The sequence below is a fragment of the Lepidochelys kempii genome, chromosome 19 (assembly GCF_965140265.1).
Source record: "Lepidochelys kempii isolate rLepKem1 chromosome 19, rLepKem1.hap2, whole genome shotgun sequence".
Lineage (NCBI taxonomy): Eukaryota > Metazoa > Chordata > Testudines > Cheloniidae > Lepidochelys > Lepidochelys kempii.
In genome coordinates, this window is record NC_133274.1 from 6738210 (window position 1) to 6763383 (window position 25174).

The 25174-nt window shown below is 48.8% G+C and overlaps 3 protein-coding genes across 8 annotated transcripts in view; 1 reads left to right on the forward strand and 2 right to left on the reverse strand.

Moving 5' to 3' along the window:
• The window catches only part of EIF3I (eukaryotic translation initiation factor 3 subunit I), an 11078-nt gene extending 802 nt beyond the window's left edge, over positions 1–10276 (reverse strand). Inside the window, exons 1-10 of the mRNA XM_073317723.1 lie at positions 10175–10276; positions 7475–7567; positions 6802–6889; positions 4770–4835; positions 3658–3807; positions 3426–3553; positions 2866–2976; positions 2246–2335; positions 682–755; positions 386–478 (exon numbers count right to left, since the gene is read on the reverse strand). Coding sequence (XP_073173824.1) covers positions 386–478; positions 682–755; positions 2246–2335; positions 2866–2976; positions 3426–3553; positions 3658–3807; positions 4770–4835; positions 6802–6889; positions 7475–7567; positions 10175–10177 — 896 coding nt within the window. The 5' untranslated portion in view covers positions 10178–10276. The remainder of the gene's footprint in view (positions 1–385; positions 479–681; positions 756–2245; positions 2336–2865; positions 2977–3425; positions 3554–3657; positions 3808–4769; positions 4836–6801; positions 6890–7474; positions 7568–10174) is intronic.
• Positions 10227–16441, forward strand: TMEM234 (transmembrane protein 234). Of its 3 annotated transcripts, XM_073317729.1 has the most exons (6): positions 10227–10301; positions 12632–12783; positions 13326–13392; positions 13965–14057; positions 15247–15355; positions 16313–16441. In XM_073317729.1, the coding sequence occupies exons 1-5, from the start codon at positions 10289–10291 to the stop codon at positions 15315–15317; spliced, it is 396 nt and encodes a 131-aa protein (XP_073173830.1). In that variant the 5' UTR covers positions 10227–10288; the 3' UTR covers positions 15318–15355; positions 16313–16441. The 3 variants fall into 3 exon arrangements, with proteins under 3 accessions (XP_073173830.1, XP_073173829.1, XP_073173828.1); XM_073317728.1 differs by having other exon boundaries at positions 15247–16441; XM_073317727.1 differs by having other exon boundaries at positions 13965–16441.
• The window catches only part of DCDC2B (doublecortin domain containing 2B), a 17602-nt gene continuing 4125 nt past the window's right edge, over positions 11698–25174 (reverse strand). The window contains exons 4-11 of one of the 4 annotated variants that reach the window (XM_073317719.1): positions 23787–23918; positions 23080–23226; positions 21747–21786; positions 20488–20556; positions 20049–20238; positions 18658–18761; positions 18182–18241; positions 11699–15756 (exon numbers count right to left, since the gene is read on the reverse strand). In XM_073317719.1, coding sequence (XP_073173820.1) covers positions 15571–15756; positions 18182–18241; positions 18658–18761; positions 20049–20238; positions 20488–20556; positions 21747–21786; positions 23080–23226; positions 23787–23918 — 928 coding nt within the window. In that variant the 3' untranslated portion in view covers positions 11699–15570. Of the gene's footprint in view, positions 16751–18181; positions 18242–18657; positions 18762–20048; positions 20239–20487; positions 20557–21746; positions 21787–23079; positions 23227–23786; positions 23919–25174 lie in introns of all 4 variants that reach the window. The other 3 variants (XM_073317721.1, XM_073317722.1, XM_073317720.1) reach the window with 3 other exon arrangements.

The window sequence follows — 25174 nt, forward strand, 5'->3', positions numbered from 1 at the left end:
CTGGCTCCCATACTAAGATTACTATATTAGATCTTAACCAAGGGCCAATACTTCCAGAGAGGCTGGCCCTCCCCCTTCAGGGCAGGTAGGGTGTACTAGTTGAGATGTAGAGAACCCTAAGGCCAAGAGGAGGGGGACTGGTATTGGAACAGCAGGGATGGTGTGCATCTGCACGCGGAGTCCACAATGCGACCAAACCGAGGGTGCTGCAGGTCAGAACTGAGGTCTATTCGCAGAGTTTAGCTGGGTGCTACAGGGAAGCAGGTGAGGTCTAACTGTACTGTAGAGGGAAAATGCATCTAGCACATGCCTGACCCTAGCCAGCATTTCAGTCAGCACCACCATTGGTTTTCAAAAGCCTGGGGAACCCCAGCGAGATCCCTACCTCTTTCCGTCAGGATGGAAAGCAACACTGTTTATTGGACCAAAATGACCCTTGATTCTCCCAAACTCTTCTTCAACACCCAGGTGGAAGAACCTAGGCACAAAGAAGAGGGTTTTGGTTATTTCAAGAGGCTCAGAGCTCCGGTTAGGTCAGAACAGAGTTTGGCCTGCATTTCACCCAAAGAGTAACTCTTCCATTCAAGTGACACTACTCCAACTGTACCAGAAGAGGTGTCTTCAGGTTGCTACAAACACACCCAAATCTCCTTCTGCCTGAAAGGAACAAGACAGACCAACCTTGCCTCGAATTTGCCAATCCTGGTAGAGGTTGTGGTCACATCCATGGCTTCTTGTCCACCACCCAATACTACCTGCAAATAGGAAGAAGCCAAACACTCTCAGATGCTGCTCCAGTCACTCTCACCTGGTGGAAGCCAGGATCTAGAAACTCCGTATAGCAGCCAGAGCAAAGACTAGTGGGAAATTTGCTCCTATCCCAGCTGGTATCTGTGGCTGGAGCAGTACTATTAAAGAGCTCCCATGGGATTTCTTGCCTCCCAGACACATTTGTTAAAAGGGGATCATTTAATAAGCCGTGAACAGGAGGCTTAGCACTCAGCAGCACAATGCAAGAGATGGTGTCAGTTTCTGGGCTCTTTGTGCACTAGAAGTGAGGTTGTCACCTGTCCAACGTTCAGTGTCTCAGTTCTGTGTGTTTTCATGTTACCTGTTTTATACACACACTTCCCAATCCAGCCAGAGGCATGGGAACCCTGCTCAGTTGGGATTTTCAAAGGCGCCTAAGGGAATTTAGCGCACAGCTCCCATTGGAATTCAGTGAGTGCTGGGTGCTCAAATCCTGTAGGCTTCTTCAAAACTCCCAGTCTCCATTCTCACACTGCACAGTCCAGTCCTACAATGCTTCTCTCCCCTTAGCATTCCCACCTGCTGCAGATGGATGGGTTGGTAGCAGGGGAGGGATATTACAGAAATGTTACAACTGACCTCTAGCTAGTACTGCCTGCCAGTGCTGTGATATCGGAGATGTTTTTAAGCTATTGCCAGCATAAACAACACAGGACAGGCTCATCAGTGTCTCTGCTCCCCTGACAGGCTGAGATGGGGAGTGGTTCCCAGCTGCCTGGTTGCTGCTGCAAATTTCAGCACTCAGGAAGCCGAAATAATCTCCCTCCCGCCCTCCACGTTGCCTGTGTCAGAAGCAACACCGGAGGGAATTATTTTAATTGAGAAGTGTCTTCTTTCAGTTTACACCTCCCCCTCCCTGGTATAGGGTGGTGGATAATGGAGCAGTCTGCCACAAATATGTGGTCAGCACTTCCTGATCTCACCTAACATCTCAGAGGCGACATAAAGGGAATGTAATACCAGGATTTAGAGGGGTGACAGGGAAGAGGCTTTGGGATGCAATACTAAGACGCCATTAAACCCAAACCAGGGGTGCATACAGAGCGAAGATGATGAACAAATGAGCCATAAACCCTCCCACACTTCACGAGTGATGCATAGAAAAACAATGAAGAGTGCACTGTGGAGAACAGTCCTGCATTAATCCCTGAAGGATGGAGATGGCCCAATCATAGGAGCTAATTACAAGATTCCTACGATTTGAACACATGCCCCCACGGCCCCACTTGAAAGCCACCCAAAACCCATCTATGCCTTGCATCCACACCAATTCCCTCCCCACAAACTACACTCTAAAATCCTATCCTGTCACCCAAACTTTGATACTGTTCTAGAATCCCAGCCCCCTGGAACAACTTGGGGGCCAGGGGAAAGAAAGAAAGTCATCTATGACATGACCACAGTGAAACTAAATGATTCATATCAGTTAGCTTACGTGATCAAAGATGGGGGAAAGAGCTGCAGAGTTGACAGGCCGCTCGGTCCGGAACGATTTCTGATGCTCAAGTGTCGTGGAGTCAAACAGCTAGAAGGCAAGAGGCAAAGCTGATTATTCTGATGCTGAATGGGGGGAACAGCCGCTTACAAGCTCCCAATGCTGGGAGCATGGAGTGGAAAGCCAGCCCCCTCCTAAAGCCCTGGAGCTCTGCCTTGCCTCCACAGGTGCCAGGCAACTCCATCACCTCTGAAGCAGTTAGCGACAGGTTCCCAACTCTTGCAAAAGGGTGCCAAGGCCCAAACACATCTGAGCACACAACTGGGAAATACCAGCACATGGTGCCCCCTCTGCACCTTGTGCCTGAGACAGCACACTTGAAATCACTGTATCATCTGTGCCTGTTCATCTGGCCAAGGTACGTCATCCCCCCCAGCCTCGTTACTGGGTTTGTCCCACTAAGCAGATGTCTACTTGGAGACAGAGAAAATTTGGCTCCATAGTTACCCGTAAGTTTCTAGGGAGAGGGAAATAGACATTCAAGGCAGGAATATCTTTTGCGTTTGCTCTCAGGCCCATCGATCAGTGGGGTCCACTGAGGTAGGGAAGGGAGGTCTCACCTTGGCCGAGTTGTCCTTGGAGGCAGTGATAAACATGGTCATGTCCCTGGAGGTCTGGATGTCATTGATCTGCTTGGTGTGCTCCTTGACATTCACAAGGACCTCCCCTGACTGGGGCATAAACGCAAGACAGAGTTAATGCTACCGAGCCATTGCTGAGAGAGGTGCAGACCAGCCCTCATGCACATGTTACACCTAGCATCCTCAGTGCATTATATGGTGGTCCTTTCTGGCCTTAAACTCTATGGCTCTAAACCACCACTCTGCAATGGTCTCCTCATCCATGTCTGGACTGCAGCCCAAACGGACATTCAGGGTAAGTCTACACTAGAAAGCTACATCTTTTTCACACCCCTGAGCAATGTGAGTTACATCAATTTAAGCAGTAGTTTAGACCAGCCCTCCATAGCCGTGTGGCGGCCTTCTGGCTACACCAAGCAGCTGCTGGTTTGACTTCTGGCTCAACACTCCTCCCTGTGGCCACTACAGGTATCTTGTGGCACCCACCCCCTCTGCCCTCAATTAAAGAGGAGGAGAGCACGGCTCCTCATGACAATAACCTTGGCACTGAACTGGTTCAGCTCTCCATTTTCGTGCCCCGCGATGATGAATTCACCAAGAGGGCCCCACACAGCGCTAGTGATTTTAGACTCATTGCATGGGATTTTCATGTAAGGCTCGTCGCTTTCTGCGGAGAGGAAGGGAAGAGTTAGACAAATGACTCATTTGCAGATGATCCAAGTTTTCCCATAGTCCCTGTTTTCCATGCAGGTTTTTGCTTGAATTCCTTACCAATCTGGCTGGGGTCACGAAGGTCAAAGAAGCTAACAAAACACTGATACCCCATCTGCTTATCTGTGGAGAACATGATGATGTTTCCTCCAAAGTCAAAGCCGCAGGTTCGCACAGCTGAGTTGGTCTTCACCAACGCAAGCTGCTTTCCTAGACACAGGACAAAACCGGTTAGATTGCACAGGATATCCTCACCCCTTACCATCGCCCCTCCCTTCTGCAGTGTGAATCATAGTGCTGAGCTGGCCAGTATGCAATGCTCAGATCAAGAGCAGGCTAGAGTCTGTACGAAGCACTTCTTAATTTTCCGAAGTGCTAGTGAAAAATCCTCCCTTGGACCAATCTTTACAAGTCATAAGATTAGCGAACACTATCCATTTAATCACAAAAATTTCACTAAGCAAAGACAGGAAACTTGGCCTGGGTCTTGCCATCAACTATGATCAATCAGTCAAACACTTAACGCACATAACTGTCTATTCTCATTGCTCCTTTTTCCACTGAGTATTTAGCTAGGCCAGCAAGTTCTGTTCTGAGCTGTGACAAGTGCCCCACCATCATCTCTTTAATTGGTAACGAGTCTCGATGTTCCTCTATAGGTCACAGAAGCATTCTGTCTTTCTGTGGACCTCCTGCTGGACACCTTTCCTACTCACAGGATGACACCAATTCATCCACTGAAATATGATTTACAAGACCAGGAAACCCATAGGTGCACATACATGGTTTTCTTTAAAATTCTGGATGAATTAGGCACTCATGAAACTTAGGATACTGGCCAGAGATAAAGCAAATCAGTCTGGACAAGCTACCCATACGCTAATCTCCCAATGCACCTGAATCCTAATCTGCACCAGCAGTCCCTGGCCTTTTCGGGGCAGACACTGTTACTTCCTGCCAGTTTGGATGGTGAGGGAGTTACGAAAGAATATTTATTAGTGGGTAAGGGTAAGAGTGAGACCAAACCCATCTTCACCAGTGGTCCTAAAGTAAAATTAGAATCCTAGCTTATTCCCCTGCCACTCAGCTCAAGGCAAATAGATTTCATAGATATAACTATGCTCTAATGAGAGAGTTTAACACTCCCCCTGACCCCAATATTCTTGTCTTACCTGTTTCACAGTCCCAGAGCCGGCAGGAGTTGTCTGCAGAGCCAGTAAGCACGTGTCTTGTGTCCCCTGCATCAACAGTTAGGGAATGCCAAGAAATTCTCACACCCCATCACCCCAAAAGGCCAATAGCCACATTTTGCCTTAGGATGCATAAGGACACAAGCTATGCAGTAGCTACAGTATTTATCTAGCATCAGAAAAAAAATCATGCAGATGAAATAACTTCCATTCCAACATACTATGTCCAGGCACTTACACTGCTGAGGGAACCATAACTTTGAATTTCCTGCTCTGGGGCATTAAGGAGCTCAACTCTTAAATGCAAGAAACCTGCCCTAATGTAACTTTTATCACCTATCTGCATTGGTGACAGATGGTCACTTTGAAATTCAGGCATCTTCTAAGAACTCCAGAGCACTGTGAACCACCACGATTTCAACAATTTCCGTCCCACCATCAACCTCAGCCTGGACCAGTCCACACAAGAGATCCACTTCATCGCTTATTAGCACTGTAGTGTCCAGGGTCACATAAACACCACCCTATACCGGAAACCAGCTGACCGCTATTCCTACCTACATGCCTCCAGCTTTCACCCAGACCACACCACATGATCCATTGTCTACAGCCAAGCTCTACGATACAACCGCATTTGGTCCAACCCCTCAGACAGAGAAACACCTACAAGATCTCTATCAAGCATTCTTACAGCTACAGTACCCACCTGCTGAAGTGAAGAAACAGACTGACAAAGCCAGAAGAGTACCCAGAAGTTACCTACTACAGGACAGGCCCAACAAAGAAAATAACAGAACGCCACTAGCCACCACCTTCAGCCCCCAACTAAAACCTCTCCAACGCATCATCAAGGATCTACAACCTATCCTGAAAGACGACCCATCACTCTCACAGATCTTAGGAGACAGGCCAGTCCTTGCTTACAGACAGCCCCACAACCTGAAGTGAATACTCACCTGCAACCACACACCACACAACAACCACTAACCCAGGAACCTATCCTTGCAACAAAGCCCGTTTCCAACTGTGTCCATGTATCTATTCAGGGGACACCATCATAGCGCCTAATCACATCAGTCCCACTATCAGAGGCTCGTTCACCTGCACATCTACCAATGTGAGAAATGCCATCATGTGCCAGCAATGCCCCTCTGCCACGTACATTGGCCAAACTGGACAGTCTCTACATAAAAGACTAAATGGACACAAATCAGACGTCAAGAATTATAACATTCAAAAACCAGTCGGAGAACACCTCAATCTCTTTGGTCACTCGATTACAGACCTAAAAGTTGCAATTCTTCAACAAAAAAATTTCAAAAACAGACTCCAATGAGAAACTGCTGAATTGGAATTAATTTGCAAACTGGATACAATTAAGGCTTGAATAAAGACTGGGAGTGGATGGGTCATTACACAAAGTAAAATTATTTCCCCATGTTTATTCCCCCCCGTCAGACATTCTTGTCAACTGCTGGAAATGGCCCCACTTCAAAAGGTTTCCCCCTTCCCCCCCTGCTCTCCTGCTGGTAATAGCTCACCTTACCTGATCCCTCTCCTTACCATGTGTATGGTAACACCCATTGTTTCACGTTCTCTGTGTATATAAATCTCCCCACTGTATTTTCCACTAAATGCATCCGATGAAGTGAGCTGTAGCTCACAAAAGCTTATGCTGTAGCTCACAAAAGCTTATGCTCAAATAAATTTGTTAGTCCCTAAGGTGCCATAAGTACTCCTTTTCTTTTTGAGCACAGTAAGTCAGTCAAAAGTGATGTCTGAATAAGTGAGGGTAGAACACAACAGCCTGCAGTTCATTTACTATTTAAATGGGTGGGGGGAGAAGGAGAGGGAGAAGCCAGCAGAGAGTAATTGAAAGACCAGGATACCAGCAATAAAAATCACTTATTGTAGTGCCTGCCACCTAGTGTCCACAATAAAAACACCCCACTTCATACGTGAGAAGAATCATCATAAACAAGCAGACAGACAGGTTTCAGTCACCAAAGGATACAATCTGCATCCACACACCAGACAGCTCCAGTGTGGCCACTGTAAGTGCCAAGCCTCTCTCCATTGATTGAATACCAAACATTGACAATCTGGGAAAGCAAAACAATTAGTCAAGCATCCACTTTAGATCAAGTTGCGACATAAGTGAATGCAATTTATTTCCATATGGTCTCATCTTTGAGTATCTCAAGTCTACATCACTGCACATACAAACAGGAGCACATGCGGTATAATATAGCTAATGGGCAACATCACTAAAGGTAGTAGGATAGGAACGTTAAAGGGTGGAGAGGTCAAATTAGACAAAATGGATTTTCAGACTACACAGACGATCTAATACAGCTTAATTACCAATTTGTATACAGTCTCTGTAAAAGCCAAACCCTGTATAGTGCTACCATGCAGGACTGAGAACTCTCCGTGGGATAGGTTAGAAAAATAGAAACTCATGGCAATGCCCAAGTCCCAGCCTCTTGCAAAAGGGAGTCATCATAATAACTTGCTGAACGAAAAACTGACCCCACCACCTCAGCTATGGTTTTGTGCCACCCTCACCATACTATTAAACAGGCTGCAAGAACTTTCATGTTTTTAGAATCCTGTTTAAGTTCTCCCCCACAAAAAAAAGTTCGAGAGACACGAAACACTTAACTCAAAGGCTCTGGAATACTTACAGGATCTTTGGCTACTGTAAAGAGTAGGTCTCCTTCACGGTTATACTTTATTTGAGTAATGGACCTCTCATGCCCTTGCAACAGTATAGGTTTCTAAAGGGAGATAGATCGTTTTTTTTAAAAAATCCAGTATTTTAAAACAAAATTACAAACCTCCGAGCTTTACAGTTTATGCAAATACACAAGTACAGAGCTTCCATCAAACACAACTACAGCTAGACCATTTGCTCCTGTTTCCACGTTTTATACCATGAAACCTGCATAAGAAAACCTCATCTCTCCAAAGAGACGGAGCTAAATTCATCCCTGGTGTGAGCCCGTTAGTCAACGTTAGCAGAGTCCAGAGCCCCCAAACCACACAGCATTACTGGCTGTTTATTTTCCCAGGCTGCCAGGTCTCGCGGGGAAGCCCTGGAAGGGGATCTGTCACCTCACAAGCCCGGACACTTCTGAGCCCAGCAGGCTGAAACAATAAAGACTGTGGATTGAATTCGATGCACAGACACGAGGGGCCAGAAAGAAGGGGGGAGGGGGAAGAAAAGGGAGGGCACGGCACCGCGGGGATGGGCTCCAGGCCGGGTGGGGGTGGGAGAGGCACGGCACCGCGGGGACGGGCTCCAGGCCGGGTGGGAGAGGCACGGCACCGCGGGGATGGGCTCCAGGCCGGGTGGGGGTGGGAGAGGCACGGCACCGCGGGGACGGGCTCCGGGCAAGGCGCGGGTGGGGGTGGGAGAGGCACGGCACCGCGGGGACGGGCTCCGGGCAAGGCGCGGGTGGGGGTGGGAGAGGCACGGCACCGCGGGGACGGGCTCCGGGCAAGGCGCGGGTGGGGGTGGGAGAGGCACGGCACCGCGGGGACGGGCTCCGGGCAAGGCGCGGGTGGGGGTGGGAGAGGCACGGCACCGCGGGGACGGGCTCCGGGCAAGGCCGGGTGGGGGTGGGAGAGGCACGGCACCGCGGGGACGGGCTCCAGGCCGGGTGGGGGTGGGAGAGGCACGGCACCGCGGGGACGGGCTCCAGGCCGGGTGGGGGTGGGAGAGGCACGGCACCGCGGGGACGGGCTCCAGGCCGGGTGGGGGTGGGAGAGGCACGGCACCGCGGGGACGGGCTCCAGGCCGGGTGGGGGTGGGAGAGGCACGGCACCGCGGGGACGGGCTCCAGGCCGGGTGGGGGTGGGAGAGGCACGGCACCGCGGGGACGGGCTCCAGGCCGGGTGGGGGTGGGAGAGGCACGGCACCGCGGGGACGGGCTCCAGGCCGGGTGGGGGTGGGAGAGGCACGGCACCGCGGGGACGGGCTCCAGGCCGGGTGGGGGTGGGAGAGGCACGGCACCGCGGGGATGGGCTCCAGGCCGGGTGGGGGTGGGAGAGGCACGGCACCGCGGGGACGGGCTCCGGGCAAGGCGCGGGTGGGGGTGGGAGAGGCACGGCACCGCGGGGATGGGCTCCGGGCCGGGTGGGGGTGGGAGAGGCACGGCACCGCGGGGACGGGCTCCAGGCCGGGTGGGGGTGGGAGAGGCACGGCACCGCGGGGACGGGCTCCGGGCCGGGTGGGGGTGGGAGAGGCACGGCACCGCGGGGATGGGCTCCGGGCCGGGTGGGGGTGGGAGAGGCACGGCACCGCGGGGACGGGCTCCAGGCCGGGTGGGGGTGGGAGAGGCACGGCACCGCGGGGACGGGCTCCAGGCCGGGTGGGAGAGGCACGGCACCGCGGGGACGGGCTCCGGGCCGGGTGGGGGTGGGAGAGGCACGGCACCGCGGGGATGGGCTCCGGGCCGGGTGGGGGTGGGAGAGGCACGGCACCGCGGGGACGGGCTCCAGGCCGGGTGGGGGTGGGAGAGGCACGGCACCGCGGGGACGGGCTCCAGGCCGGGTGGGAGAGGCACGGCACCGCGGGGATGGGCTCCAGGCCGGGTGGGAGAGGCACGGCACCGCGGGGATGGGCTCCAGGCCGGGTGGGAGAGGCACGGCACCGCGGGGACGGGCTCCAGGCCGGGTGGGAGAGGCACGGCACCGCGGGGACGGGCTCCAGGCCGGGTGGGGGTGGGAGAGGCACGGCACCGCGGGGATGGGCTCCGGGCCGGGTGGGAGAGGCACGGCACCGCGGGGATGGGCTCCGGGCCGGGTGGGGGTGGGAGAGGCACGGCACCGCGGGGATGGGCTCCGGGCCGGGTGGGAGAGGCACGGCACCGCGGGGATGGGCTCCGGGCCGGGTGGGGGTGGGAGAGGCACGGCACCGCGGGGACGGGCTCCGGGCCGGGTGGGGGTGGGAGAGGCACGGCACCGCGGGGACGGGCTCCAGGCCGGGTGGGAGAGGCACGGCACCGCGGGGACGGGCTCCGGGCCGGGTGGGAGAGGCACGGCACCGCGGGGATGGGCTCCGGGCCGGGTGGGGGTGGGAGAGGCACGGCACCGCGGGGATGGGCTCCGGGCCGGGTGGGGGTGGGAGAGGCACGGCACCGCGGGGACGGGCTCCAGGCCGGGTGGGAGAGGCACGGCACCGCGGGGACGGGCTCCAGGCCGGGTGGGGGTGGGAGAGGCACGGCACCGCGGGGACGGGCTCCAGGCCGGGTGGGAGAGGCACGGCACCGCGGGGACGGGCTCCGGGCAAGGCGCGGGGGGAGGGGAGTAGAATCCTCTCTCCCCACAGAGACCGACCCCCCAATTCCCGCTGGGCCCAGCCCAGGAGGCCCCGCACTCACCATGGCGGCGGCTCAGCCCCGGCAACAGCCTGCGCAGCGCTCCGCGTGAAGGGAAGGGGGGAACCACTTCCGGGTCAGGGGGCGCGGCCGGGCCGGAAGTGAACGGGAGCCGCCATGGCCTCTGCGGGTGAGTTTCGTGCTTCCGGGGGCCACCTCCCCCCCCCCAATCCCCCACGACAGGGCTCGGCCCGGGGAGGGGGCCCCCCAGGGTGGTCCAGAGGGAGGGGCGGGGCCCGAGGGGAAGGGCCCCCCAGGGCGGGGCGAGGGGGGGGGGCACAGGGGCTTCTTGTGCAGGGAGAAGGGAGAGGGTCCCCCGGGGGGGCTTCCTGGGCGAGAAGGGCCCCGTGGTGTGGGGCCCAGGCGAAGGGGATTTCCAGTGCTGGGGGCTCCCCACTGGGGAAGGTGCGGTTCAGGGGGGTCCTCAGTGTTAGGGGTGCAGGGGAAGAGGATGGTGGGGGGGGGTCCCCAAGGGTGGGGGGGGCCTCCACGGAGGAAGGGAAGAGCAGGCAGTTCCCCCTGCACCACGGGGGATTGACAAGCCTTCCCGTCTGTAATGGGGCCACCGAAGGGCCCAAGACAGTGGCGTCACTGACCCTGTAGACCGGGGCGGGCAAACTTTTTGTCCCGAGGGCCACATTCGGGGTTTCAGAACTGAATGGAGGGCCGGCTAGGGAAGGCTGTGCCTCCCCAAACAGCCTGGCCCCCGCCCCCTTTGTGCCCCCTCCCACTTCCTGCCTCCCTCAGAACCCCTGACCCATCCAACCCCCCCCCCCCACAGACACACACTCCTTGTCCCCTGACTGCCCTGACCCCATTTACACCCCCGCCCCCTGACAGCCCCCCCCCACCTCCGGGACTCCCACACCTATCCAACCCTCCCTGTTCCCCATCCCCTGACACACACACACGCACCCAAAACCTCTGCCCTATCCAACCGCCCCCTGCTCCCTATCCCTAGACTGCCCCCCGGGACTCCCTGCCCCTTATCCAACCCCCCGGGCCCCTTACCATGCCACTCAGAGCAGCATGTCTGGCAGCCGCACCTCCCGGCCAGAGCCACACGCGCTGCCCTGCATGAGCACGCAGCCCCGCCGCCCAGAGCGCGGCCCGTGCCAGGGGCTAGCCTCTGTATTTGAGCTTATGCTCAAATAAATTGGTTAGTCTCTAAGGTGCCGCAAATACAGACTAACACGGCTGCTACTCTGAAACCTCCCAGGAGCTCAGGGGCCGGGTAGGACAGTCCCGCGGGCCATAGTTTGCCCACCTCTGTTGTATACGCAAACATGCCCAGTTGTTCGTTGAGCGGGTGCCAACTGCTTCCCAGGACATCACCTTTAAAGGGCATCAGGATGTAGCCAGGTTTTTAAAGCTGCTCAACTCCTTTTGCTTAGCACACACTGCAGGTTGCACAAATGCCGCATGGTTCCAGGCTGGTGGCATGGGGGGAGTGCCACAAATGTAAACTGATTTGTGTTTGGTGCCAACACATCTCAAGCCAGCACTGACTGGGCCACAACACACTGCTAACAAGACCTCTAAAGTAATATAGAGCCAAACTTTCTCACTGATAGTTTATTTAACCTACTTTCATGGACTGGAATAATCTGCAATAGTAACTGGACAGAAAAAGAACTGAAGCACAAATAAATGTGTAATAAACCTGCGTGAACATCACATAGTAACGTTTATTGCAAAATACTGCACCGTCAGCAGCATTCAAACAGGACTGTTCAGTGTTTTGCACTATTCTAAAATACATAATGCACCATAAAAGCGCAGAGCTTTTTAACATCTCTCATTCTTTAGTGCTTGCAGATGTGATGATTGGGTTGCATTTATTGTAGGAGAGCTGGTCACAACATTGTTAAGGTTGATTGTTATTTAGTAAATAACACTATGTTAATGACACAGATGCACTAAATGTACTTGCTACATTACAGAAGACATCGTAAGAAAAGACCCCTACGCCTAGGAGCTTATAGTTGACCTCAGACAAATACTATGCTGGGGACTTTAGTTCTTTAGTTTAGTTTAGACTATAGTTCTTTTGTGAGAGTTGGTTGGTAGGATCATTCCATAGGAGGCTTTATGGAAGAAATGAGGTTTAAAGAAGGATTTGATAGTTTGACTCACATGGAATGAGAGACTTCCAAACAGGTGGGAGTGCATTGAGTTAGAGAGAGCAGTAAGGATGAGAGAGAGGGTAGAATGGGAGTTCTGGGTGCTTTCCACAATTGGGCTTTTAACACAGGAGAGAGGGGGAAAGTGAAGGAATTTGTGATGGTCACAGTGGCAGATGCAGGACTGATGTTCAGAACACAAGTTTAGTCGCAGAGCAAATGGCAAGTTCCACCCTGCACTACATGCAGCCACGGAGTTGGGATAATGAAAGTGAGAAACTCATATTACAGGACACAAATAATCCCTGAACTGTGGTGGTTTGTGATTGTGTTGCAGGGGAAGTGTCTGCACTGGTCCTAGTGGCTATTCTGTGGGGAGGGACAAACCCATTTTTGAAGACGGGGACAGAGGGACTGGAGAAGGTGAAGCAAAGGAACCGGGTGCTGCAGCTGCTTGCAGAGATGAAATTCCTGTGCCTCAATTATAAGGTATTAGAACCCCCTCCAAACCATTTCAGATAGTGCCAAGGGGGCCTCCTGGATGGAGATTGTTTTGAATGTCTGTGGCTTAATCTGGCTTTAACATTAATTTTCTTGACCATTTAATTATATCTGCTCTGGGCTTGATGGTTTTTATTGGAAATTTAATTTTTATCCTTTGTGATATTCCATTTAGCTTGCATATGATACCACTTTTCCCATGAGGGTTTCAAAGCACTTTACACACATTAGTTAATTAAGCCTCATATCATTCCTGTGAAATAAGTGTTCTCTCTCTTTTACTGACTAGGAAACTGAGAAGTTATGAGACTGACCCAAATTCACACGAGGAGTCAGTGGCACAACCATAAACAGAGCCCTGTGATTTAACTGCTAGACCACACTTCCTTCTAGAGTGAGGAATAGGACAAATGAGTCCTGGTTCCTAATTCCCCACTCTAACAACTAGCTTCACTTCCTCATATAACATTCATGCTGTGTATATGGTCATTTCATGTGCAGTGACTGAATATGTTATGTTTTCCTTGTAGTACATGGTGCCATTTCTGTTTAACCAGTGTGGATCAATAATCTACTACCTCACATTGGCATCCACAGGTTAGTCCTTCCCATTATGTTTCAGTGTAGTGGGATAGCTGGGGCTGGATAGACAATTTCATCCTTGAGAAGTTCTGTGGCCCAGCCAAGAAATCAATTACACATATCTAGGCTTGGCAGAATGTATTATTTTTTAATTTTGACATAACATTGACATTTATTATTAAACATTTTTTGTATTTTTATCAATTTAAATTTTCACAATTGCAGAAAATTATGGGGGATGTGACAGGCAATTATTTAATGACAGCCTTTGAGATGCAAAAAAATTAAATATTTATAATCATTAAAACAAATTGTCACATCACATGTTAAAATATATAAAGTAAATTTCCTTAAAATATAGTAAGTTCTCAAGCAGCATTTTTCTCACTTTGCCTATCTGTAAATATTTTTCATTGGTTTGTGTGTAAGGTGAAACCAGTGTTTACCAACAAAAACCTAAGCTTTCCAAGCCTACACATAACAGGATAGCAGCAGTTTTGCATTGGCGATGAGAAAGTGATTTTTACAAGATTTAGTTTTTAAACTGTGATTAACTGATCATGTCAACATTCCCTGTTCAATTTCAGACCTGTCCCTGGCGGTGCCTCTCTGTAACTCTCTGGCTTTGATAGTCACAGTAGTAACTGGGAAGACTCTTGGGGAAGACATTGGTGGTAAAAGTAAGTCATACTTCAGTGCAGTGCTTTTATATATGTGCTCTGCACACAGCTTAGCATTCAGCACCATACCTTGAACATCTAGATTACCATTGTTTGGTGTGATCTCTAGCTAGATCATGTAATGCTAGGGGCAAGATGTATGGTTAGTTAAATAGTTCTTATCATAATTGGGGATGGATTTACTGAGGACCCCTCCCTTAGATATGTACAGAGTGATGATCTGGTTAATCCTACCTTCTCATGGATGGATATAAGATAACACTAGTCTGTGTGTGATCATCAGTTGCTGTTGTCTCACTGAGGGATTTGAAACTAGGTTTTAGACAACTCTACTCTGCTAGTAGTAACTTAATATTTTTACATTAAGGAGCTACACTGGGGGTAAGCTGCAGGTGGTAAGAATGTTATCCTGTGAGTGCTTTAGGGGAGGGAAGAAACCAAGCAAATTGAAAGTGTGATGACATTTTGTTCCAATAGCAGCTTATTCAGCTTTCTAGGATTATCGTTGAGAGAAGGTGAAATTTGTAGATTTAGAGGCGTCCTGTACAGTTCAAGTCAATGGGAGTTAAGGGTAACCGTACCTCAGGTTCAGGCCTTTACAAAATAAAGACACGTGAGCAGAACAGAACTGGTGAACACCCCTCTGGGCCAAGAAAGATGTTCTATAAAAACCTAAATTACCAATGAAGATTCTTCTTCCTCATCCCCTCCCTCAGTTCAGTGTGTGACACTAGATAACTTCATTAAATGGCTGCACATTTGAGGTTGTTTGTAACTGACTGGGATGAGGTCCAGCTCCATAGGCCTATGCTAATAGCTACATTTGTCTTTAAACACAGCTATTGTTAGCACAGCGTTAACAAGGTTTCCCTGACTAGAGCAAACAAGGACTTTTTTCCTAAGAACTGTGCTCCAGCCTCCTATACACACACACTATGCTGTCCGTAGTTTTATAATATAGTTAACAGATTAAAAAAAAACAAAAACAAACTTCTGCACCGCTGTGAGGAAGAGTGTCTAGAACCTGCTATTAACAACGCTACTGAAATTCATCCAGAACTAGCATGTTTCTGATCCTCTCTATCTAGAGAGTCAAACCACATCATCACTGTAGCATGTGAACGGAGGACAAGGCCTAACTGATTAGTGGTGAGTGTTCATGATTCCTCCCATTTTTGTATGTCCTTAGGAGCAGTGGTAGGAATGCTGCTTACTATCTTGGGAGTTGGTCTATGTATAGCTGGTTCTGTGAACGAGTGAGAGACTGTGACAGTGGAAGAAGAAAGAATGCTCAGAAGGTAATGCCATTGTTTGGGATAGGTACCCCTGCCTCTCTGGACCCAGATCAGCTGCCAGTGGTGTGGTCTAGAACCAAGGCAACGTGGAAGGGTGAATTTTGATACCTAAAGAAGAAGATTTCTGAAAACAGTTGTCTCTTTGCCTTTTCAAGGTTGAGGTCTTGTTCTTTTGGGGGCACTAAGCCTTGATTATTTGGGGTTTGAGCCCCCAATACTTAATTTACGTGCAGAATCCTATGCAAAAAATTAGTGTCCCGATCTTCCTCCAACCTCCCTTCTAAGTCTCCCAAAGTTCCACACTGCTGGAGTCCATGGTGTAATCTCCATTTATTGTACATTCCCGTGATGGACATGTTGACATTCCCACCCACACAGTGAGGGATTTGGAACCAGAGTTTACTCTGTAAAAAAAAAAAAAAAAAATGTAAACAACTGGGTTGCAGAGTTGAAGGGTCATCTCATCACTAGATAGTACATTTTAAAATCTGAAGAAAAAAAAAAAAACCCTTTATATCCATCAGGGGAATATTTGACACGGGACAGCAGAAAATGGTTCGCCAAGCTTATTTCCGGAGGTAGCTACTGCACTCAGACTCCACACTGTACTCTAATTGCTACATCACCGTATTTCTAGAACCCAAAGGCTGAACAAAGTAGATAGGTTCATACTCATCCCGTCCTCAGTTTTTCCAGAATGTCTTTTCTTCCGTGTGTGCCTCTTAGACTGTAAGCTCTTTAGAGCTGGGACTATCCTTAACTTGTCTTGTTCAGCACTTACTGGATAATAAATTATTACCAAATGCTCTGAGTCAACATCCCTCCCGGATTGAGACTTACAACTTAACTGAGAACCCAGCTAGTCTCTCCGCTGCAGAGGTGTTTGGAAGGACTCCCCTTTCATGGGCGAGTAAAAGTTATTCTGTACAGTAAAAATTAATTCCTTCCCCCCCATTTCAGATACAAACCAGCTCCTTGACTGTGGAAATTAAAAAACGTAGGCCCAGGCATTTCCCATCTTCCTCCCCAAGCACCTTCCCCAAGAAAGGAAGAAAAGTGTTTATATTAAAATTTATATTTTTAAAAATATATTATGAATGTGTCTGACTCATTGTTCAGCTGAAGCCTGCTTTACAAAGCCCAGGAAATGAAGGCATTCTTATTGTTTAAAACAAGCATTTTTTAAAATCCTTGGATGTGATCAAGGTGCTTATGTTGTTATCCACCACAGCACAGAGAGTAAAGCTAACTTGATCTCCATTTCATCACAGTCACTTCATTAACTCTTTGGAGCTTCACACGGTCGGAGAAATGGCTCTTTCAGTTCTCTTCCTCCTCCGAGTCACTGCCGTAATTTCGCATTGTCAAGGCCTTCCGCCATCTGTCAGTGCTCCCAACCTTTCCCCATTTAAAGACAAAACAATACAAGTGACTTTTAATGTAACTAACGTGGTGTTGTATAGTGGTTACAGTCAGGGTCTGGCATTAAGAATTTCTGGGTACTGTTCCCAGCTATGCCATAGACTTGCTATATGACCGCAGACTTCTGCGTGCTTCAGTCTAAACACCTTTAAAATAGGCTTAGGGATTCTTGCCTACAGCACAGGAAGGCTATGAGGCTCAAATAAGTGTTTGTATAGCACTTTGAGGTCTGTGGATGAAAGGCCAACTACAACAACATTGTAGTTTCCACGATATGCATCTGATGAAGTGAGCTGTAGCTCACGAAAGCTTATGCTCTAATAAATTGGTTAGTCTCTAAGGTGCCACAAGTACTCCTTTCCTTTTTACAACAACATCAGCATTTGCAGGAGGCAGCAGGGTACTCTTTGCAGACAAAGAAACGCTGCCCCAGCCTGTGAAGTAAATACAGAATACAAGGATCCAAATTCACCCCAGAGGCCAAAGTGCTTCATTAGGTTATTCTGATGTTAACTAGGAACGGCTCCGATTTAAGTCTGAATTTTACCTTTGATCTTAAAAAGGAACAGGAGCAGTCCCATAACATATGCAATGGGACAAAATGCATTAACTCTAGAAATTCTTATGAAAACTAGTATAAGAAAAATTGGGATCCCCCCAAAGAGCAGGCACCTTTATAAAAACTCCACAAAACTGGGATTTTATTCATTGCAAAAGAAAAAAGTTTCAGACTATTGCTGCTAAGTGACTGAAGAGATTTGTTACAAATGTGTTGAGCAGCTGATTGTGTGTGTGCCACAAGCATCCATACTTTGCATGTCTAAAAGCACCACTTGCAATGCCTAATTTATATGAAATAAAATACTCCTGCCTCCATATTTAATAGAAGTGCAACCTGCAGAAACTTGGTCCCAGCATGCACTGCACCATCAGGACCCCAGTAGTCTTAACAGGCTGCATTATAGTATTAAAGATTAGGGCAGCTGCAGGCTGAGACATTCAGCTGCAGAGGCCAAACTTCCGCCACCCTTGGAGGACGCCAAGATTCAGCTGTCAATCTTTTACACATTCAAAATCTAAGCCTCTGATAAAGAGGTTTTTACAGTGAAGGTTTGTAACCACAACTACAGTTCCACAAGGTGAGACAATAGCACACAGTAAGTGGCATAGCATTCCCCTGATACTGTGTGCAGTTATTTTGGTTTTAAGAGTTTATTGTATCAGTTGCTTTATAAGTCACAATTAGGGGATAGCAAATTTGTGTCAGTTTAAGAATTTGTACTGAGTTACCCTCCTGTTAAATTAAAACCAGTTGCATCTTAGGTATCTAATCTTAACTTGCTTACTTTCACACTCTCTGTCTTACACACACACACATTACAAGTATACTGGACTGTTTAGCAGTACCTTGCTGTGAGGAGTCATTTTGCTTTTTGGTATAACTTCTTCCACAGTCTCGGCAGCTCTCTGGAGAAGAGAGAAAATAACGACAAAAATCAGGGGCAACCAATTTTATCTTTAAGTCTCTGCTCTGTTGGAGAACTGTATGACTCTTACAGCTCTGTAGAAAGGCCATCTCTAGAGTCCTGTGCAAATGCAAAAGTGTGGATCCACATCTGATTCACATCCACAAGAATCAACTCTCTGTATATGGCCGGGGGGGGGGGGGTGGATATAGGATCTGGAAGGTGGGGAAGCAGCCTCATAGGCTATGAGCTGCAGACAGCAGATTCCCTCCCTTTGAGATCCTATATTTAGAGCCCTGCGCAGATACAAAATTTGTATCCTCATCTGATCTCACAGTAGCAGCCTGAGCTCCCAGACAGTAATGCAGGAGAGAAAAAGCCTTTTAGTAATTTACCAGAGAAAGTTATACCTCATACCTGATCAACAGGTAGCTCCATCTTTGTGTATTCGTCCTCCACAACTTCCTGGGCACCTCGCATCTCCTTCCTCGGGTCTTTCACTTTATAGACACTTCCCTCTTCTGTGAGGAGAAGAAAGATCTTAAGAGGGTATCACAGACACTAGCTGTGTCTTAGTGCAGCTTAAGCTATAGGAATGGCTAGGTCCATTCTAGTGTTTCTGGGGGTCTTTCATCACTGCCTGCCATGTTGCTAGCACTGAGGAAATAGCATTAATAAGCTGTTAACCATGTTTAGAGTTTGATTTTATATAGCAAATCAGATTAAGAAAACATTGGGTCGGTTCATAAATCTCATTTAAAAAATGTTCCTGACACAGTTACAGGGTGAGCTGCACCTCTGTCCCCTTTCTAGGTCTCCCAGACTTCCCCCCACACCCTGTTAGATCTCATGCCTTCATCTCTCTGGGGTGGAATCATGCATTTTTCCCACTCTTAGATCAGGTCTGAGCACTGACCATGCTTACCCAGCAGGTCCAACTGGGTTTGGTACCTGCCGTTCTTCCTTTCGGGAATCTATGACCAGTGGTGAATAGAGTGATCATACAGCCTTCTTAAACCAAAGTATTGTTTAACAGTAGGAACAAAGCACTTAGAGAAAAATGATTTTAAGACATCAGTCTATCTTACCTACACACTTACCATCCCTGGACGGTAACTGAGGTACGCCTAACTACCCCTGACACCCCAGAGGAGCCTATGTCAATCTGGTTTCCCCAAACAGCTCCAAAAACTCCTCCCCCTCCCGAGAGAGAAAGAGTTCCTTTTTAAACTCCTATAGTGCTTTTGATCTCTAATTCACAGCCTTTTCCCCATCCTGGCATTATCTCTTAACAAACCTTAGGTATTTACTAAGGGGATGGGGGGGTCTTATCTTGAACCAATGTGTTTCCTTCCTGCTTGTTTTCCTTGCAGCTCCCTATTAAACTTAACCAATATAGTCATACAGTAAACATCCAAATAACCAGGTCAACATAAAGGATTCGTAAGTTATTGCAGAGCAGCTCCACGTCCACCACAGTTCCTTCCCTGCCTTGCTGGTAGGCGTTCAGACACATTTGCTTTTTACCTTTTATGCTCTTTAGCTATTGCACCAGCAGATACCGCGGGGGTGCAACTCAAGGCAACTCCAGACAGAGTTCAGTATCTCAGCTTCACAACGACTCATGTCTCAAGAAAGTCTCGTTCATGGGGTGTTTGTTGAGGAGAGGAATGGAATTACAACAGCACTTAGGAGATACACTAGCCACTGTTTCCCTGTAGCACCTCCGAGTTAGACAGATTACTCCCTTAGCATCAAATTAAAGCCATTCCCTGTCATTCCTAAACATCCATAGTAATGTTCTTTACCTTGGTCAGGCCAGTGTTGCATGTTCCTGCTATTCTTCCTGTTTTGTCCTGCACGGACAGGCTTAGCATGGAAAACAGACTCTTCCTCTTTGCATGGATATTTCCCGGCTTGTCTGTGCACTGCTGGAGAAGGAACAGGGGTCTTGTCTTTCTCTTCATTTCCTGTGGACTGCACCCTGCGATAGTCTGGCTGAAATTAACATTCACAATAACATCCTTAGTTTGTTTCTTAACCTAGGGCTTGTGAGAATGAGAGACTAGTTCTACAGCTCTAGTTATAGAGACACTACGCCATCTGCCCAATATGGTCCCACCAGTACACCTCAAAGCTGACTGGCAGGATCCAATATGATACCAGTCCTGAAAACAAGGTTTTAATGCAAACTGCTATGCAGTTTAACTATAGTGGGTCACACCCAGTGCTTGCTAAATTCATTACCTGCTGAGGTGGATCAATGAGGGCAGAATCACTAGCTCCATCCTGGGAAGTGGCATAGCTTTTACCAAACTGAGAACAAGAACAGGAAATGTTTCAACAAATGTAACAAGACAGACACTCCTCCAAAAGGGCATAGCAGCCAGGACTTGTTGGGACAGTTCGTTTTCAGTGGAGTGCCCAGCTGACCCCAGCTCCTGTAGCTGAGATCCCTGTATGACCACTTCCTACTCACACAAGAACTCTCTCCTGTCCATTCCAAGATGGATTCTCAGAACAGCTGCCTTTATTGATCATGAAGTGACAAAAAGAAGGGCACAAGCCCAAATTTGCAAGCCAGCTCTATGGAGCACTGTACAACAGAAAGGAGAACCAGATGGCCACTGGCTACACAAATGTCTCCTGCTGGTCACGGGCATGCCAGAGAAAAGGACACCACAACCAGGACCATCCGAAAATAAGATCTGAAGTAGTCAACATCAAGGTCCCAAAATTAAGGAAGAAGGAGGTGTTTAAGGCCTGCTCTGGAAGCTTCTGTTGGATGAAGATAATATGCCATGGCAAAACACTAAGATCTACTAATGATCTTACTAGGGGGCTGCATGCTTCATTGCTTCTGTAGGCTGCGTTTACTGCACACACCAGGTGCTCCTTGCATCCCTCCATTCTCCCCGTGTGCCACTCTCCTCTATGTCAGGGACTCCCTGCAGCCCCCTCCACTTCTCCCCCATATCAGACCCCTTCATCTCCCCTTGCCCCCTGTGTGTGACCCCATTCTACCCCGTGCCAGGGCTACCCATTCCCCCAGCCATTCTTATTCTCTCTTTCTCTTTCATCTTTTCTCCCCTGTTCAGGATGGTCAACATTTTAAACTCAGCGGAGATCGAGACAGAGCTAAAATAAGTGGTATTATTAGGCTGGAATGTCCAAACAGAAAAATGCCATCGAGTTGATGTAAAGGCCTCACAAGCTCAGCCAGTTATGATTATACTATAAAGAGCGGGCAAGTAGGGTGCCTTCATAGGGCAGCTGAGGAGAACGCCGCTATTGCTTAAAACAGAGAGAAATGAAGCAAAGATGGGCATTTCCAGCCAAGACCCATTGCTCATAACCAGAGGATATTGTATCAGAATCAGTGTTGGGGGAAGCTTTTCTGTTGCATCCATTTACATGTATCCACTATGTACAGATTTATGTCTAAACCAGCTTGACAGCTGGTCTGTAGCGTAAATGTAGCAGCCCACGCAGGCTGAGCTACCTACCCCGTGATTGTGGATCCTGCGTCTGTTATTTGGATGGTTCCTGAAACACAGAAAACCGAATCTCAGCATGTTGAGATCCAACATATTCAGCGACAGGGTGTGCGTCCATGGGATGTGCATGCACAAATATTCACCCTGGCATTTTTTTCCTTTTCCACATTCACAAGCAAGTGCAGCGCTGGTGAAAGGTGCTGGATTGACAGCCCTGGAGGTCTCTATTCTCAGAGCAGGCAGACCACAGGTAGCATCAGTGCAGGCTCCCCCACCAGTGTGCTCAGCCCTAATCTGAGCAGGGCGCCGACTCCATGACTGGACTGCTCTGCTGAGACGACCCGCAGGAAGGAGAATTCATGATGCTTGTGAAGAGCTGTTTGACTCTAAACTGAATCAACACCCACCACTCATTTCACACGGGCCACTAAACAGCCAGCAGGTGATTAAAAGAAAAAAGCTCTTAGTCACTGCTGACCTAGGCCAGATTTGAAGCACCATCCTAGAGGTGGAAGGATCCCACTGCCAATCCCAGATCAGCAAAATCTGCTGCTATTCTCAACTGACAACTGCTTTTTGGCCCTTGCTACAGGACTACTAGGAAACTGAGCCAACCAATCTTTTTCTGGTGCTGGGCACGGGGATTTCATAGGGTGGTTTGTACATGTTAAAAACAGCCCCTGACACTAACATGCATAAAAAAACCCCAAAATTTTGTACTTGTATCATACTTGTACCCTGACTTCTATCATAATTCAGATTATTTTAATCCAAGGCCTCAGACACTCTCACAACAGAATCCTAATAATAAGGAAATTGATTTAAGTGTTCACATTTCCCATTTCAAGTTGGGAAATTTGATATGCAAACTCAATAAAAGCTGTTAAAGTTGTTTCCAAGATTCAGACAACACACACTTTTGCCAGGGGATGGGGGGAAGGGCTCCCAGGTTCCAATCACACCAGGAGAGCATCGCTGAACGTCGGCTCAACATTGCGGCATTTTTTTTGAAGTGATTTTGGGTTAGTTCCAGCCATAGAAGGCGGCCACAGATTTTGAGCATTTCCAGTTTTAGGTGCCCAATTTGAGACACCTAAGGCTTTGGAGTTACAGGTGGCTCAGCATCTCTGAAAATCAGGCCCCTACAGGTCCCAAACTGGGCACCCAAAAAGTCAGAGTTTTGAAAACTGGGGCTTGAGTGATTATTAAGTTACAGGAAGAACTAGTCATTTGTTCCCTTATTTCCCCTCTCCTCACTCCCATGCATAAATATGAAGATTATTTTTAAGTGTAGGACCAGCATAACGCACAATCTCTAGGCCACAGGTACCTGCCTACCTACCGTAATGCCCGGTGCTTAGAATTCTCAGGCACCAGCAGCTCAAAGTAGGGCAGATTTTTGTACTTCTCCACCCCTATCGCCACATAGTATTCACCGTTCACCAACTCCTTGCCACTGGAGACTGGGACTCCATCCAGCCGGCAGAGCCTATGGGAGAAGATAGCAAGGGGTTTAAAAAAGCATGGGAGTGGGGCGGGTGAGGGAGCAGCAGCAAATGATCCTGCTTGGGTGGAAGTACACCTTGTGATCAGAACATAGAACACAGGCCAGAGTATGGGCCAATCTCACGGTTGGTGGAGGTCTGCTGAAGTCAGTGGAGTTATTACACCACTGTGAATGTGGCCCAGTGTGTTTCAGCTAAGTTATTTACTGTTCAAACTGTATTTGTTCAGTAAGATTCCCCTCCCCCCCATACACATAAGGCATAATATGAGGATAATGATTTGCTTATAGTTCTTTTCACCTGAGCATAATGAACATTAACTCTCACCAAGCCCCCAAGAGGTAAGTATTATCCCCATTTTACAGAATGTAAAACTTGAGTACCAGGGCCAAACAGCACATCAGTGGCAGAAACAGGATTAGAACCCAGGTGTCCTGACTCCCGGTCCTCTTGTGCTAACCACTAAACAGTGTAAGGGGACACAGTATAGACCAGATGGACATGAGGTAAGGAAAAGCCAGTAGTGCCTCTTACGGATACCCACTTTCGAACAGCTCCACTGCGCAGATTGGCTCTCTCAGTCAGCAGGCCCAGGATGGCATCCCACTCCTGCAGGGTGCTCTTGGAGAGCAGCAGTCGGAAAGGGGGGCTCAGCAAATCCCCATTCCGGAAAACACTTCAATAAAAGGGCCAAGAAAATATATGTGATGAACCTGTGTTTCCAGCCCCCTGTATCTGTACACCCAACCCCCATGAACAAATAGCCAACTCCTCTAGAACTTTCCAAGCCAGTAGCTCTCCAATAGCCACACAATTAACCAGCTCTTTATTATTGGGTACACAGTGGTTGAGCCAAAGGGTCCCAACCAGGATTGGATCTAGGTGTTGTACAAACATATGAGACGGTTCCTTCACCAAAGAGTTTATCATCTAAAACAACAACAGATGAAGAGGCAGGAACAGAATACAACGTAGGAGCAGAGTGAACAAGGCAATGATAGAGGAAAACAACAAATGTACTTATCTCGCCTTTACCCCTAGGAACAGACAATATATGAAGGGCGGAGGAAAGGGAGGCCATCAAAATGTGGACAATGTTTACCCAGGCACATGTTAAAATTTTCTTTTAAAAGATATATATCAACTATAGCCAACAGCCCCCCCTCCTGTCCATTGTCAGCTGGGCATTTAATTGGAGACACCATGGAAGAAGTGGGCCTTGAGGAGGGATTGGAGAGTGGTGGCTTTATGGATCAGCTTGGGGAGAGCATGCCAAGCTCAAGGGGCAGCATGAGAGGAAGCACAGAGATGGTTGTGGGGGGAGCAATAAAAAAGACTGGCACTGTTGGCAGAAGAAGCAGAAGAGATAAGAGTGGATAAGTAGAGTTGCAAAGAGCCTCAAAGATGAGGAAAAGACTATGATCTCAGCAGGAACTTGTTGAATGGACTGGAGATAGCCTATAATGCCAGACTCTCGAGGTCAGACATACAGATAGTGTGATCTCCAGTTAGCGTGTCACAAATTTCCTCCCCGTCAAGACAGATCATCCCAAGGCACAGCATGCTGGATTCAGAAGAATTTAACAGTGAGGTGTCAGCCTGTAATAATCCATATGCACAGCCTGTGCTTCATATATTGGACCAAACTGTGCTCTCAGTTTACACTGTTGTAAATCCAGAGTTAACCCAGTTGAAGCCAATGTGGTTACACTGGATTTACACTAAACTGGTATCTGATCCAATCAGTTAAAAGCCCAGGAAATTCTGGTACTAATGGGGCTTTCCATGCTTGTTCTGTTTCAGAAGATGAAACGATTGTGCTCATAGAAAACTATTCCGCACATAAGGCTGCAAGATTCATTTAACCCAGGGCTAGAGGAGCAGGGCCCAGAATATATCCAGCTACAGAGGGCTGGTCATTGAAGAGGAGGG

What these genes read in the sequence shown, in the direction of transcription:
- TMEM234 (XM_073317727.1), top strand. An exon ending in TCCTGTGCCTCAATTATAAG is followed by an intron (nt 12,784 to 13,325) that starts GTATTAGAACCC and finishes TTTTCCTTGTAG; the next exon opens with TACATGGTGCCATTTCTGTT. An exon ending in CCTCACATTGGCATCCACAG is followed by an intron (nt 13,393 to 13,964) that starts GTTAGTCCTTCC and finishes GTTCAATTTCAG; the next exon opens with ACCTGTCCCTGGCGGTGCCT.